Source organism: Bos indicus, chromosome 14 (assembly GCF_029378745.1).
Source record: "Bos indicus isolate NIAB-ARS_2022 breed Sahiwal x Tharparkar chromosome 14, NIAB-ARS_B.indTharparkar_mat_pri_1.0, whole genome shotgun sequence".
Classification (NCBI taxonomy): Eukaryota; Metazoa; Chordata; class Mammalia; order Artiodactyla; family Bovidae; genus Bos; species Bos indicus.
This window is the reverse complement of record NC_091773.1, coordinates 81,938,919-81,955,747: the sequence shown is the minus strand read 5'-3', so window position 1 is coordinate 81,955,747 and position 16,829 is coordinate 81,938,919. Positions and strand designations below refer to the sequence as shown.

The 16,829-nt window shown below is 43.3% G+C and overlaps 1 protein-coding gene across 4 annotated transcripts in view; it reads right to left on the bottom strand.

Annotated features, from left to right (window-relative positions):
- Positions 1 to 16,829, bottom strand: part of COL14A1 (collagen type XIV alpha 1 chain) — a 234,110-nt gene that overhangs the window by 98,446 nt on the left and 118,835 nt on the right. For all 4 annotated transcript variants that reach the window (XR_011570692.1, XR_011570693.1, XM_070802990.1 and 1 more), the window contains exons 24-26: positions 13,078 to 13,224; positions 8,189 to 8,245; positions 180 to 319 (exon numbers count right to left, since the gene is read on the bottom strand). Coding sequence is in view for 2 of the 4 variants with exons in the window: in XM_070802990.1 (XP_070659091.1) it covers positions 180 to 319; positions 8,189 to 8,245; positions 13,078 to 13,224 (344 nt within the window). In the remaining 2 variants the exon portion in view is untranslated. The remainder of the gene's footprint in view (positions 1 to 179; positions 320 to 8,188; positions 8,246 to 13,077; positions 13,225 to 16,829) is intronic.

Here is a 16,829-nt window from a genome sequence, read left to right as displayed (position 1 = left end):
ACAGCTCCGTCAGGCACCAGTGAGCTGATTTTAAACTCAGACCTGCCCAGTCGCTCATTCAGACTTGGATCAAATCAGTATAGTTCTTTACCCATATTCCCCAACAAGTAGCCATAATAACAGCCTGGAGTAATTATTTAATGCATCGAATGAATTAACGACTGATCTGTCAGCCTTACTTGGGTTCCATCTGCACCGATCTTGTCCAGAGCTCCGACAGTGCTGTACAGGAAGTTAATGATCTTATTGAAATTTTCATCACCAATACTCCAGGATCCATCCACCATAAACACCAGGTCAGCTTTGGCAGCTCTACACACTGGAGACCAAGAATGAATAGTGAATCAGAGAAAAGGGGAAAACAGTCATCATCAAACCAACAAAGCAGACAATGGCTTCCCTCTGGTAACTAGAGTGCCTTCCAGAAAGAAAGGTATACAGCCTATTCCAAACTCTTGCTCACTGGGTTTTCTGACCATCATTGTTCTCCTATACTCAAGTATCCTGCTCATGACTAAGAAAGCTTCTATCAAACATGCAGAATTAAAGAGAAAAAGAAAAACATCAACTTCAGCCTCAAAGAATAGAAACGAGAGGATGGAAAAATGTGGAACTACACTGATTCAGTGACAGAGGCATCAGCAAACACCCTCGTGCCTGCTGATTCAAGGGTAACCCAAGCTCTCAGTCTGCACCCTGCCCTCTGCTTATCAAGTTAATAGCCTGAGAAGGATATAGCTTCCAAGAGGAAGGCATGCCTCACAATGAAAGCAGATTAATCTAAAACTTGATATCCATTTGGACTGTGGCCATAAGCAAACTTCAATTTCAGCCTTGCTTAAAAATTCTGTGCCCTTTGGACACCCCCTGATGTCAAGAAATGTATACTACTGCTAGCTCGGGGAAACTTTCGTCAATAGTAATACTGACATCGATCCTAACAAGCAAGCGAAAAATGGATTAGCAAAAACCTATTCCACTGAAAGCATTTTATAAGTCTTGTATTGCATCCTGTTTCAGATTATCTATGCTTCTTTTCCCCTTGATTAATAGAGATCATGGTGGTTGACTCTGTTTTACGATGAAACAAACAATTTAATCTTTAATAATCTGAATCTTTTAATCTTGGGCCATTGGCACACAAATGTTCTGCAAGATAATGAAACTTTTGCTTTTCTTTAGGAAAAAATGGCTTGATTTTTATTTTATTAACTACAACTACAGTCCCTTAAAGGTAACTACAACTTAAATGGTAAAATAAACCATCTCCAAGTGAGTTAATACTCCAGGGACAGTAAGGATTTGGTGAGGCTGTTCTCCTGAGCTCCACGATTTACAAAATTTTACATATTTATGGTTTGAATTTAAAGCCGAAAGGGATCACAAGATCTGCTCATTATAAGCGTATAAAAGAAAACCTGGTGATGTTTGCTAGGAAAGATGAAACCCAGATTAGGTTTTACCTTCCAAATGAGAGCAAAATCTATTTGAAAATATACTCAAATTGAAAACTGTGCTTAATAAAACAAAAGAAAAAGAAAATGCATCAAAATGCATGAAGGAACTATCTCTGGGATATGAAATTGTGCTTTTAATTTTCTTCTTTGTACTCTTTTCTATTTCTTAAAATGGATGTTTTATAAATAGTATCACCTGAATAATAAACATGTATAGGCTTTTTAATTAAATACACTCAGGGCAAATAGAACTTAAAATGAATAACATGTTCAAGTTGCAAAAGTCCCATTGTCTAAAACCATCATGATGAAAACTACTAATCCAAGATCAGTGTTGCTACATTAGCAATCCTCACTCTCATGGCCCTTCCAAATCATGTTTCCCATGAGCATTCACGAATACTGACCAAGGGATACTCATATTCTGCTATAAATAAAAATATTCTGACCCCAGGGAATCCTGTAATGTCTGTTTCAGAACTGTCTAATAAACTTATCAGTTAGCTCCAATAGTGAAAATCAACATAGACAGTTAAACTCGAAAAAGCTAGATATGAAGATGGAAGAAGGAAGAGTCTGGCATCCCAAGCAGTCAGTCAGTCAGTTCAGTCACTCAGTCTTTGCGATCCCATGACCTGCAGCCCGCCAGGCCTCCCTGTCCATCACCAACTCCCGGCGTCTACCCAAACTCATATCCATCGAGTCGGTGATGCCATCCAGCCATCTCATCCTCTGTCACCCCCTTCTCCTCCTGCCTTCCATCTTTCCCAGCATCAGGGTCTTTTTCCAATGAGTCAGCTTTTTGCATCAGGTGGCCAAAGTATTGGAGTTTCAGCTTTAGCATCAGTCCTTCCAATGAATATTCAGGACTGATTTCCTTTAGGATGGACTGGTTGGATCTCCTTGCAGTCCAAGGGACTCTCAAGAGTCTTCTCCAACACCACAGTTCAAAAGCATCAATTCTTCGGCACTCAGCTTTCTTTAGAGTCCAGCTCTCACAGCCATACGTGACCACTGGAAAAACCATAGCTTTGACTATCCCAAGTAGAGCAAATAGCATGAGAAGATGCAGGACTGCATAAGGCACGTATGGGGAACCTGAAGTTATGCAGTTTTGCTGTTAACTAACACAGTCTGGGAAACGATGCCACAGTGTAGGTTGATTGCCAGGAGCCGGCATATTGCATACTGAGTGCATATTGCATATTGAGTGCAGCACCTTCCACAGCATCATCTTTCAGGATCTGGAATAGCTCAACTGGAATTCTATCACTGCCGGGAGCCAGCGTGAGGAGCTCCACCCAAGACAAAGGTCATGAGGGAGGAGGCTCGGCATACGCAAAGGCAGGATCGAGCCTCAGGAGTCCCCCTGGAAATTCTCGAGCATCTCTGCCTACTTTCTGCTTTGTGCCTTCACCTACACCTCTGACTTTACAGGGGGCTGTCCCCCACTACCTCTCTCTGAAAAAAGAGTTAGCTTACAGCTCCAGTTAATAATTCCTGGGCGTGACAGTGTTTCAACCTACAAACTCCTTTGGAAATCCTCTAGCCTGCCTGAATAGGTTTTTCCGGCCACATGTGATTGCTCAGAGCCTCCCAACTGTGAGAGGCATGAGATGTTCTAAACTGTCTAAATACAGATTCCTTTGAGCAGTTAAAAGATTGATTAGAAATTGTATTGGTGAAGGGATTTTCACTTGTTGGGCCAATGTTTGCTGCTAAGTTTCCATATCCCTTACCTGCTGTGTCCCTGGCAGTGTATTGATTAATATAATTGGTGTAAATAGTAGCTTTAATGTTTGTAACCTGGGACCCTTGAGTTAATTCTTTTTCTTGTTATAGCCCACCACACCTTTGCTCTGTAGGAATGCAACTTTATCTAATGCTTTTGGAGGGTGGCTCCTGAGCAATCACCTTTAGAGAAAAATAAGTTTTCTAAAGAAAGGGTCTTAAAATGTTAACAGGCCTCCGGGCCAGAAGATGATGCAAATCACCTAAACTTTTGCATATGATAAGTTTGCAGGAAGAAAGCCTGGCTTGCTGCATGACTCTACCCCTTCCCCCATTATCCTCTATGCATAACTTAAGGTATAAAAACTACTTTGGAAAATAAAGTGCGGGCCTTGTTCACCGAAACTTGGTCTCACCATGTCGTTCTTTCTCTTACCTTCTGGCTGAATTATTCAGCCTCTTTTCTCCACTGAATTTCCTCACTGAGTTATCCTCATTCTATTACTCTTTATATCCATAATTAACGTTTAATTAAGCAATTGTTTCCTGATCCTCGCCGACGCCGTCCCCGCTTCGAATTCCCTGGATCCACCGGGGCTGGACCCCGGCAGTTGATCATTGAAGAGTTTGCGTGGTGTGCTAGGAAGGATGTTGAGTTTTATTTTTGTAAAGTTTCTTATTACCCCTTTGTTTCCTTGACCCTTACACTCTCCAGCATCAGACACCTCTGACTACGCTCCTGTCCTTTGCAGGATATTTGGTCTTGTCCAGAACATCAATAAGACATTCAGTCTACACCAACAGGTTCTTGAAATTTGGTCCTATCCAAAATGTCCATGAGCATATTTGGTCCATGCCAAATGACTTTGGACAGGACCAAACATCATGGATCTTTTGACATGAACCAAACGTCTGCTAAACCTTTGTAAGGTGAGGACAATTATTTTTCATTGTAACTCTGGTATGTAATAGCTATTCTAAAATGTGGGGCAGGGCGTCCCTGGTGACTCAGTGGTAAAGAATCCATCTGCTAATGCAGGAAGCATGAGTTCAATCCCTGGACCGGGAAGAGCCCACTTGCCAGGGAGCAACTAAGCCCATGCACCACAATTGAGCCTGTGTTCTAGACCCCAGGAGCCACAACCGCAGAAGCCCAAGTGCCTAGAGCCTGTGCTCCACAACAAGAGAAACCCCCACACTGCAACCAGAGAGTAGAACCCACTTCCCACAGCTGGAGAAAAGCCCACCCAGCGGTGAAGTCCCAGCATAGCCAAATGAATAAAAGTATTAAATGCATGGCAAATGGAAGAAGTCTTCTAAAACAACATTCCAATTATGTGATCCACCTTTCTTCTCCCTCCTCCCCATTTCTCCAAGGTTATCTTTCTCAAACAGATTTCTGCAGGTCACCCTCCCTTCATAGCCATGTCCCATAGGATAACGCCCAGCCTCCTCGCTCAGGCACACTCACCATCTCGTAACACTACCTTCACTCTTTTCTGTGGCTCACGCTGAAGCACTTATGGCTCCCAAACACATTATGCGCTTAGATCACCCCATGACGTTACGTACTCACCTCTCCATTATTTACCTGTAAAACTCACTCTTCAAAATGTAAATCAATCCATGCAAATGAAAACCAAAAGGAAGCTGGAGTAGCAATACTCATATCAGACAAAATAGACTTTAAAGACTGTTACAAGAGATGAGGAAGAGCACTAGGTGATTCTCAAGGAATCTACCCAAGATGAGGACATGACAGTTGCAGACATCCATGCACCCAGCACAGGAGCAGCTCAGTGTACAAGGCAAATGCTAGCAGCCATAAAAGGGGAATCAACAGTAGCACAGGAATCACGGGGACTTTAACACTGCACTGACACCAGTGGGCAGATCGTCCAGACAGAAAGTTGGTAAGGAAGCATTCGTCCAGACGGACTCAGCTGATGTTTACAGGACAGTCCATCCAAAAGCAGCAGAACAGTCTCCTTCCCTGTGCATGAGGAGCATCCTTCAGAACAGATCATGTCTTGGGTCATAAATCAAGCCTTGGTAAATTTAAGATCATTGAAATCGTATCAAGCACCTTTTCTGACCACAATACTATGGGTGGTGGTGGTTTAGTCGCTAAGTCATGTCCGACTCTTGCAACCCCGTGGACTATACCCTGCCAGTGTCCTCTGACCATGGGATTTTCCGGGAAAGAATACTGGAGTGGGTTGCTATTTCCTTCTCCAGGGGGTCTCCCCAACCCAGGGATTAGAATTCAACTACAGGAAAATGTAAATCAAATTCCTCCTCCTTCACAAGTAATTAAATTGTAGCAGCGTTAACTGTTCTCAGTTCTGGGCTACTACAGTATAATCTACACTAACTCATTTCCTTGGCTGGTAGTTACCTAGGTAAACACCTATTTCTCTTGCAATACTGAAAATAAGCAGAGAGCAGCAATCATAGATTGTTACGGTATCCCAAGTACTTGGCGTAAGCACTTTGAGAATGAATAGTAGGGTTAATTAATGTTCATTAATGGGATAAATCATAAGGGATTTGATTTAGGTCATACCTGAATGGTCTAGTGGTTTTCCCTACTTTCTTCAATTTAAGTCTGAATTTGGTAATAAGGAGTTCATGATCTGAGCCACAGTCAGCTCCTGGTCTTGTTTTGTTGACTGTATGCTTATATGCAGAGTACATCATGAGAAACGCAGGACTGGAAGAAACACAAGCTGGAATCAAGATTGCCGGGAGAAATATCAATAACCTCAGATATGCAGATGACACCACCCTTATGGCAGAAAGTGAGGAGGAACTAAAAAGCCTCTTGATGAAAGTGAAAGTGGAGAGTGAAGAAGTTGGCTTAAAGCTCAACACTCAGAAAACGAAGATCATGGCATCCGGTCCCACCACTTCATGGGAAATAGATGGGGAAACAGTGGAAACAGTGTCAGACTTCATTTTTCTGGGCTCCAAAATCATTGCAGATGGTGACTGCAGCCATGAAATTAAAAGACACTTACTCCTTGGAAGGAAAGTTATGACCAACCTAGATAGCATATTCAAAAGCAGAGGTATTACTTTGCCAGCAAAAGTCTATCTAGTCAAGGCTAGGGTTTTTCCAGTGGTCATGTATGGATGTGAGAGTTGGACTGTGAAGAAGGCTGAGTGCCAAAGAATTGATGCTTTTGAACTGTGGTGTTGGAGAAGACTCTTGAGAGTCCCTTGGACTGCAAGGAGATGCAACCAGTCCATTCTGAAGGAGATCAGCCCTGGGATTTCTTTGGAGGGAATGATGCTAAAGCTGAAACTCCAGTACTTTGGCCACCTCATGCGAAGAGTTGACTCATTGGAAAAGACTCTGATGCTGGGAGGGATTGGGGGCAGGAGGAGAAGGGGACGACAGAGGATGAGATGGCTGGATGGCATCACTGACTCGATGGACATGAGTCTCAGTGAACTCCGGGAGTTGGTGATGGACAGGGAGGCCTGGCATGCTGCGATTCATGGGGTCTCGAAGAATCAGACACGACTGAGTGACTGAACTGAACTGAACTAATGGGATAAAAAAATAACCATCACTACTATGTTTCGAAGTTTTTTAGAAAGTTACCTTAACAGCTCAAGTAAGAGGTGAAGACAAACTTTTGTGATGACAGAAAAACACACCCGGGAGCAGCATTTCTGCGGTGAGCTTACACTGCAACCCTGGTCTACAGAATCACAACCTACACAGCTACACAATCATAACCCACACAACTACACAATTATAACCTACAAACTACACAATTATAACCTACACCCCCAGGCTACAGGACTACTCTTCCTTGGCAAACATGTACCATTCTGATATTTTCAATGAAATAAATATGAAAGAATTCTGTTTGAAAATCTACTCTGTGTGTGTGGATTCTACTTTTAGATGGCTTTTTATTGAGTATATTTGACAAATGACACTGCAAAAATTTAAAGTGCACAATATATTAATTTGATTTATATTTATAATTTACGTTTGTTTATATAATCTGGTCCCATCAATTCATGGGAAATAAATGGGGAAACAGCGGAAACAGTGTCAGACTTTATTTTTCTGGGCTCCAAATCACTGCAGATGGCAATTGCAGCCATGAAATTAAAAGACGCTTACTCCTTGGAAGGAGTTATGACCAACCTAGATAGCATATTGAAAAGCAGAGACATTACTTTGCCAACAAAGGTCTGTCTAGTCAAGGCTATGGTTTTTCCAGTGGTCATGTATGGATGTGAGAGTTGGACTGTGAAGAAAGCTGAGTGCCGAAGAACTGATGCTTTTGAACTGTGGTGTTGGAGAAGACTCTTGAGAGTCCCTTGGACTACAAGGAGATCCAACCAGTCCATTCTAAAGGAGATCAGCCCTGGGTGTTCTTTGGAAGGAATGATGCTAAAGCTGAAACTCCAGTACTTTGGCCACCTCATGCGAAGAGTTGACTCATTGGAAAAGACTCTGATGCTGGGAGGGATTGGGGGCAGGAGGAGAAGGGGACGACAGAGGATGAGATGGCTGGATGGCATCATTGACTCGATGGATATGAGTCTGAGTGAACTCCGGGAGTTGGTGATGGACAGGGAGGCCTGGCTTGCTGCAATTCATGGGGTCGCAAGGAGTCAGATACAACTGAGTGGCTGAAGTGACTGAACTGATACATAATTTACATTGTATATAATGTATATTAATTTACATTTATATATTGTACTTTGATTGATGTAGTAATATTTAGCACCTCTATCTCAGCACATAATTATAGTACAATACTGTTGCCTACATTCATTACACTGCACATTAGATCTCTCTGTCTTACTTACTACTCATTGCAAATCTGTACCCCCTAAGGGTCTGATACAAGCACTTGTATTAAGGCGAAACTATCTTTTATTAATATCTTGGTTTTTAAATGAAGAAACAAACAAATCCAACAGAAATCCAAAACCTAAAATCACATCATGATTACATTGTGTTTCTTTACCTTCTTTTGCTGGCGGGATGGTTGGAGGGAACGTCGGTGGTTGAGTGGGAAGCGATTCTGAAAAGCAGAGAAAGAACATCAGTTAACCGTCTCATCTGTGAAGAGAGGGAGGTCATGGAGTCATAACTCTTCAGGGGAGTCAATGATTCTGACAGCTGTCTTCTTTGAGAACGCAGTGAATTTAGGGCCCACTGTAAATCAGCCAAAGCCCATGAAAGCTGGTTCCAACCATCTCCTCAGCCTCAGACCGAAGGCTTGAAATGCCATTTTGCCACAGTTCAGTTTTCCCAGCGGGAGTCAATGCACTCAAAGCATCAACTTCAAAGTGGTTTCAACGCTGATTTAAGGCAGGAGCCCTGCCAACCTATTTCAGATCAGTCTCTGGCTGCTTTCACCCATAACGTTACTCCATTCTGCCTAAGGACGGACCATCAATCCACGTTCAATAGCACTCCCTCCCTTTTTACCCTGCGTTCTCAGGACGTAGTCCCCAGGAGAGCCTGGTTCGCCCTCGGCCATGGTCAGACTGTGCCTGGGAAACTCAGCTCTGAGAACCACGCAGCAGGACACTGGGAGGCTGTGTCCTGATCAACTTAACCTGGGTGAGGAGGGGTGAGAACTGCGTCAAATGCAGAAGTGCGGTTTGGTTAAAGGCCATGGATGTAGTCACGTAAGAGCTGTGACTTTCCTACCAATTCACGTGGCAGAGCACCGGGACGTTACGGCATCAGTACGTGGATTAAACATCCTAATATTATTTTTTTGCATATTCTTTTTTTTAATTCTTATTTGACACTAAAGAAAACTTGAGAATATTATTTTTCTTATCCCAGTATAATACAAGGGAAAACTCTCAACTAATCAGGGGGATGTTTAGTCTCTGGAGACAGTAAGTGCCAAATAGTTGGAAGGATTTGAGCTCAGGCAGACTGTTTGCTGTGAATGTTGTAAAGGGAACGCCTTCTCTGGCAGGAAGGTTGCTGCTGCTGCTGCTGCTGCTGCTGCTGCTAAGTTGCTTCGTGTCCGACTCTGTGGAACCCCATAGACGGCAGCCCACCAGGCTCCCCCGTCCCTGGGATTCTCCAGGCAAGAACACTCAAGTGGGTTTCCATTTCCTTCTCCAATGCATGCAAGTGAAAAGTGAAAGTGAAGTTGCTCAGTCATGTCCGACTCTTTGCAACCCCATGGACTGCAGCCTACCAGGCTCCTCCGTCCATGGGATTTTCCAGGCAAGAGTACTGGAGTGGGGTGCCATTGCCTTCTCTGGCAGGAAGGTTGGAGGAGATGAATTTTAAGGTCTCTTCCAATTCCAGGAACCAAGAAATTAACATTATTTGAGTAAAGCAATTCAAGATTTAAAGGGATGAGGTAACTGTGTATTACTGATACAGAAAAATGTTTGAGATTAGTTATTATATGAAATGAAGCAGAATACGATGGTATGATCCCATTTGTGAAACAAAAAATTCTATTTAACTGATTAATACAGGTTTATCTTTATATAGCATGTTCAAATATGCTTTAGATAGCATATTCAAAAGCAGAGACATTGCTTTGCCAACAAAGGTTCGTCTAGTCAAGGCTATGGTTTTTCCTGTGGTCATGTATGGACGTGAGAGTTAGACTGTGAAGAAGGCTGAGCGCCGAAGAATTGATGCTTTTGAAATGTGGTATTGGAGAAGACTCTTGAGAGTCCCTTGGACTGCAAGGAGATGCAACCAGTCCATTCTGAAGGAGATCAGCCCTGGGATTTCTTTGGAAGAAATGATGCTAAAGCTGAAACTCCAGTACTTTGGCCACCTCATGCAAAGAGTTGACTCATTGGAAAAGACTCTGATGCTGGGAGGGATTGGGGGCAGGAGGAGAAGGGGACGACAGAGGATGAGATGGCTGGATGGCATCACTGACTCGATGGACGTGAGTCTGAGTGAACTCCGGGAGTTGGTGATGGACAGGGAGGCCTGGCGTGCTGCGATTCATGGGGTCGCAAAGAGTCGGACACGACTGAGTGACTGATATGATCTGATCTTTATATACCTATGCAGTAATATATCTGATACACACACACATAACTACATCCAACAGGCAGAATTTCTTGAAGGAGATCAAGCTGGTATAAATGAGTTTGGGGGGAAGAGAAAACAAGAAAAGGGTGGCATTCTCTGGTGGCCTCGTGGTTAGGATTCGACGCTCTCACTGAAGAGGCCCAGGTTTGATCCCTCGTCGGGAAACCATATCATGTGCCACACAGCACGGCCAAAATACAAAAGAAAACAAAACAACATGGGATGGCGAAAGAAGGAAGGCAACAGTGCTCTCTGTACCTTCTGTTGCGTTAGCATAGGCAGAGGAAATCACTTTGATATTTTAAAGGCAAATTTTTGGCAGCTAAAAATTTTCACAAGTGAAAACATTTGAGACATTTTAGTATTAAAACTAGGATTGCAAAACATTTTTGAAAGCACTATAAAATATTTCTAAAGCCTAAAATCTGTGGAAGCAGCTGGTCGTCTTTATAACTGTGCATTTTCTTCAATGTGAAAAGCTGAGATATATCGCAAGTTCAGTCAATAAATTTGAGAACCAAATCAACGAGTGCCTGTGGCAGCCAGATTAACATGTTTGGTCAGGACGTCTGGCCCAAGAACGTCTCGGGTAAGAAGAACCACAATGAGCTGGTGAGAGTGTTTGTGTCCTCTACGGGCACACAGATGGTCCCTGTCCTCAAGTCTGCGAGAAGCTGTCACAGAAGAGGGAACAGTCTTGATCTGCATTTGCTCCGGGAGGTTGAACTGGAGCCAGTGGGGAGAAGCTCTGTGATGACAGATGTCCCCACAGAAGGAAAACATTTCATCAAGCAGAGCTTTCCAAATGAATCCTGGGCTGGTCGTGAACAGTGGTGAGGGTAAGGTTAAGGGAAGCTGAACTAGACCAGGGGCCCCAAACTCAAATATTTTTAGAGGTCAGGCACGTAATGAATGGGAGCAAAGAACTCTGCCTAAACATTCAGGAATAACAAACTTCAGAGTGTGTACGCTGTCCAAAGACGCGGAAGTTACTAGCTTTCCATACGTTCAGCTGCACGAGGATACGTGCGCCCCGCGTTGTCAGAGCTTTCGAATTTTCGAGAATACTTTACAACTTAAAAAAAAAAAAATGGCCCAGAGAAAACATGTCTGATGGTAGCTCTAACCCCGTGGCCGTAGTTTCTGACTTTCAGGAAGACAGCAAGAGGGACCTCCCTGATGGCCCAGAGTTAGGACCCCAACGCCACTGCAGGGCACAAGCTCACCCCTTGGTGGGCAGCTCAGGCCCTGCACACCACACGGTGTGGCCGAAAGATTTTTTATTTAAAGGGAAGAAGTAAGAGCGATACCAAAAATATTTGTTCAATGAAATAAAACGCAGTTGCAAAGTCCTCAGTGGGGTCTTTCCAGTGGATCTTTACCACCACCAAACTAAGCGAAGAGAGAAGGTGTTTAATTTTATTGTAAGCAAACAGCAGCTCAGAGACGTTAAACTGCCCAAGGCAACAATGGAAAAAAGGACCCCAAACAAGCTTTTTAGACTTTAAATCTCAAGCCCTAACAGGCCCTAATAATTTCAAAATTATATAATCCTCTACCCCAAAAACCAAATTCTAACGAGCAATAAAACGCAAGACACAACTGCTCCATTCTCCAAGACGGATAAACCTCAGAAACACAGGCGAAGTGGAGGACACCGGACACAAAAGACTGCCTGTTGCATACTTCCATTTGCACGGAGCGTCTAGAAGACACAGACGTCGGAGAGGAGAAAGTCGGCTGCCTGGAGCTGACTGCAGGAAGGGGGCCTCACTGCGAATGGGCCTGAATGACCTCCAGGCTGTGGGAGTGTCCTAACGCGGAGTTGCAGAGACGGCTGCACAACTCCCGGAATGTACAGAAATCACTGAGCTGTACACTCAGGGGGTGAATTTTAAGGAATGCAAATTACACCTCAAGAATACACACGTGATGTAAAATGCTGACTACTTCAGTGTTAGGAAATAAAGTCCCCGTGTTGAAAAGTAGATGATTCCGTTAGCTACACTTTCACCTTCTGTATCTTTTTGTATGTACAGAGACACTGAAAGACATATACAGCTGAGTAGTAGAACTTTCTAAATGTCAGACGCATGTGAGAGGGGCTATCAAGAAAGCCCATCTTCCGCCACCTATTCGGACACCGGTCCTTGAGGATTTCAAGTTTAAGTTCAAGACCCTGAGTTGGAGACACACAGGTATGGCCCAGAATTCAGTACCATTCAAACCACTTCAGTACTTACGGCCTCTAGGTCAGGAATCTTGATTAAAAGGGTACTAGGCAGTTGTCCCCTTCCTTGCCATTCAGAATATGTAGACGTGCTTTGTTTCCCTTTTATACTCTGCCTTTCCCTTGCGTGCGTTGCGTGCGTCAGATTTCCTGCCAACTTGGAAAAAGCATCAGAGCCTCTTGAGGAGGCAGGGCCGGGCGGCCAGCTGGCGCGCTCTGGCTCCACCCCACCCTCGAGGCTGGGGCGCTGCGGCATTTCTCAGCGTCAGGGCCCAGGCCTCACACTCCGCCTCACACTCCACCACCGCAGGTGCTCCTAATGGAAGCGTCACAACAGGGCCGTTGCTTCCGCACTTCGCCGGCCCTACAGTCCCCTGTGACAGACGGCGGAGATGGAAATCCACAGAGCCGTCAGCGGGCCACAGGCAGGGAACGCCGGGGCTGCGTACAAAGGGCGGCGTCTGTATCACAGACAATCCAGGGCCACTGGCTAACGTTTCTATAGATGGAATAAGGTTTCTGAACCAAAACCGTATTCCTAAAATACTGTTTGTTCACAGACACAGAGATCAAGAGAGAAGCCTTTGACTTACGTGTTTTTGCTGTTACACTCACGCTGGGTCCCTCCATCTCCTGCAGCTTTGTGTAAACGCTGATTTTATATTCTGAATCAGGCTGAAGTCCATAGAAGCAATGCCTGTTTGTCCCGCCACCCAAAGTGGATTCTTGCTTTTGTGTATCTATAATCAAAACAAAACATATATGAACAAAACGTACATACAGGAATTTTTTTAAATAGCCACCAACAGATGATTTGCTTCTAAAATACTCAGTACGTAAGGCCTACTCAGATAGCTCCAGAATGAATTAAACCTGTTTGAGTGATTGTATCTTTTTTTAAAGAATTCATATATCCACTGTTTTTCTTTAATAATTGAAAATTGAATTTTATATGTTCAGAAATGAGATTAACTAGTAAAAGGCTGTTGAGGACTTAACAAACAGAGAATTGTTCCTGTTTATAATTATATGCACACATCCGCACTGATCTTTTGAGCAGGTGTGGAGGTGAATATATTATTTTTTAAAACTTAGGATTCCCAATATGATTGAGAGCTTAGTTTAGTACCAGGCTCTGTGTGTGCGGGCTAAGCATTTTCGTCATGGCCGATGCTTTGCGACCCCACCAGGCTCCTCTGTCCACGAGATTCTCCAGGCATGAGTACTGGAGTGGGTTGCCATGACCTCCTCCAGGGGACCCTCCCAGGCCAGGGATCGAACCTGTGTCTCTTACGCTGTCTCCTGCACTGACAGGCAGATTCTTTACCTCGAGCGCCACGAGGGAAGACCACCAGGCTCTGTGCTTGGTGTTGAATGATGAAAGCATAGCAAAGGTAACAATGGCCACCGCTTGCTCAGCGCTCACCGGGCACCAGGCACGACTCCAAGGACTTTACACTATTGATTCATTTGATCCTTATAACCATCCCCAATTTAAAGACAAGAAACTGAAGACCAGAAAAATTAGTAGTTTACCCAAGTCCATACACTAAGAAGCTGAACTAAAATGTAAATTCCAAACTCAGAAGTCCAGTCTCAGAGGATGTCGCTTTAATTTCCATTAATGTACCATGTGCAGTGCTAAGTCACTTAAGTCGTGTCTGACTCTTTGCGACCCCATGGACTGCAGCACGCCAGGCCTCCCTGTCCATCACCAACTCCCGGAGCTTACTCAAACTCATATCCATTGGTTGGTGATGCCATCCAACCATCACATCCTCTGCCATCCCCTTCTCCTCCCACCTTCAATCTTTCCCAGCATCAGGGTCTTTTCCAGTGAGTTAGTTCTTCATATCAGGTGGCGAAAGTATTGGAAGTTTAGCATCAGTCCTTCCAATGAATATTCAGGACTGATTTCCTTTAGGATTGACTGGTTGGATCTCCTTGCAATCCAAGGGACTCTCAAGAGTCTTCTCCAACACCACAGTTTTAAAGCATCAATCTTTCAGCACTCAGCTTTCTTTATAGTCCAACTCTCACATCAATACATGACTACTGGAAAAACCATAGCTTTGACTAGACGGACCTTTGTCAACAAAGTAATGCCTCTGCTTTTTAATATGTTGTCTAAGTTGGTCATAGCTTTTCTTCCAAGGAGTAAGCGTCTTTTAATTTAATGGCTGCAGTCACCATATGCAGTGATTTTGGAGCCCAGGAAAATAAAGTCTGACACTATTTCCATTGTTTCCCCATCTATTTGCCATGAAGTGATGAGACTGGATGCTATGATCTTAGTTTTCTGAATGTTGAGCTTTAAGCCAACTTTTTCACTCTCCTCTTTCACTTTCATCATGAGGCTCTTTAGTTCCTCTTCACTTTCTGCCATAAGGGTGGTGTCATCTACATATCTGAGGTTATTGATATTTCTCCTGGCAATCTTGATTCCAGCTTGTGCTTCATCCATCCTGGCATTTTTCATGATGTACCCTGCATATAAGTTAAATAAGCAGGTTGACAATATACAGCCTTGAAATACTCCTTTCCTAATTTGGAACTGGTTCTAACTGTTGCTTCCTGATCAGAATACAGATTTCTCAGGAAGCAGGTCAGGTGGTCTGGTATTCCCATCTCTTGAAGAATTTTCCACAGTTTGTTGTGATCCACACAGTCAAAGGCTTTGGCATAGTCAATAAAGCTGAAGTAGATGTTTTTCTGGAACTCTCTTGCTTTCCAACAGATGTTGGCAATTTGATCTCTGGTTCCTCTGCCTTTTCTAAATTCAGTTTGAACACCTGGAAGATCACAGCTCATGTACTGTTGAAGCCTGGCTTGAAGAATTTTGAGCATTACTTTACTAGCGTGTGAGATCAGTGCAATTGTGCGGTAGTTTGAACATTCTTTGGCATTGCCTTTCTTTGGGATTGGAATGAAAACTGACCTTTTCCAGTCCTGTGGCCACTGCTGAGGTTTCCATATTTGCTGGCATATTGAGTGCAGCACTTTCACAGCATCATCTTTTAGGATTTGAAAGAGCTCAACTGGAATTCCATCACCTCCATTAGCTTTGTTCGTAGCAATGCTTCCTGAGGTCCACTTGACTTTGCATTCCAGGATGTCTGGTGAGTGATCACACCATTGTGGTTATCTGGGCCAAGAAGATCTTTGTATAGTTCTTCTGTGTATTCTTGCCACCTCTTCTTAATATCTTCTGCTTCTGTTAGGTCTATACCATTTCTGTCCTTTATTGAGCCCATGTTTGCATGAAATGTTCCCTTGGTATCTCTAATTTTCTTGAAGAGAGCTCTAGTCTTTCCCATTCTATTGTTTTCCTCTATTTCTCTGCACTGATCACTGAAGTAGGTTTTATCTATGGACAAATCCTGATTTTTTAAAAATGTAATTAAAGTAATGCCATCTGTTGAATGGAATCTGAAATTTACTTTTATAATTGTCAATCTTAAAGAACTTCAAAAGTGAACTTTATAATATAATGTTTAGTAATATATTTCTTTGAAACAATATAGGTCTACCTCAATATTTTCTTTATTAGATATTATACAAAATGATGAAATTGGAACTATTTAAAGTGTTTGTGAGATTTAAATTGCTGTGAAAGGAACTTAAGAGTAAGAAAATACTAGTAAACCCTGCCTTCTGCTTGGCTGATATCCAACTTAGCCTTGGGTTCCTGGGCTCAGAACCCTATAACAGCGGCTTTATTTTGACCCTAACCACTCCGGAGCCTCCCGGAAGCTTCTGTGAGCCACCTGTAATACAAACATTTCCCAAATCCTATGCATGGATCATCTTTAGCTATCTCCACAAAAACTTGTGAGACTCTCCAGGAATTAATTCTAGAAATGTACTTTCTGTCGTTTCTTCTATTTCTCCTGAATACCCATGCACTTTATAGAGCCTTGACAACAGCAGGTTTCACGGCTGCATAACACAACAAAACCCACAAATCATTGGAAATCTGGAACAAGCACTGTGGAATTAATGGGAAGCAGTAACAGGTTGCTCCCAAGGCTAATGAAGAGGGCTACACGAATCGGGGTGTATCCATGTTGCTTTTGGCATGTATGATTCACGGCTTTGCCTTAAAGAAAACACTTAAACTGGTCAAATGATGACTAATTTCCTGCCCCCTTGTGCCAAAAGCCAGAAGTTAAATTTGTTGTTTTTTTTTTTTTGGAACAAGGGGGAAAATCTGTCATTGAGCATTCATTCTCATGAAGTCATGCTAAATACATTCTTTGGGTGACTGTCATGCCACCAACTTGACTCCCAAGTGTCTCAGGAGTGGTTACTGAGATCTACAAGCAAAGGTCCCAGATCCAGTAAA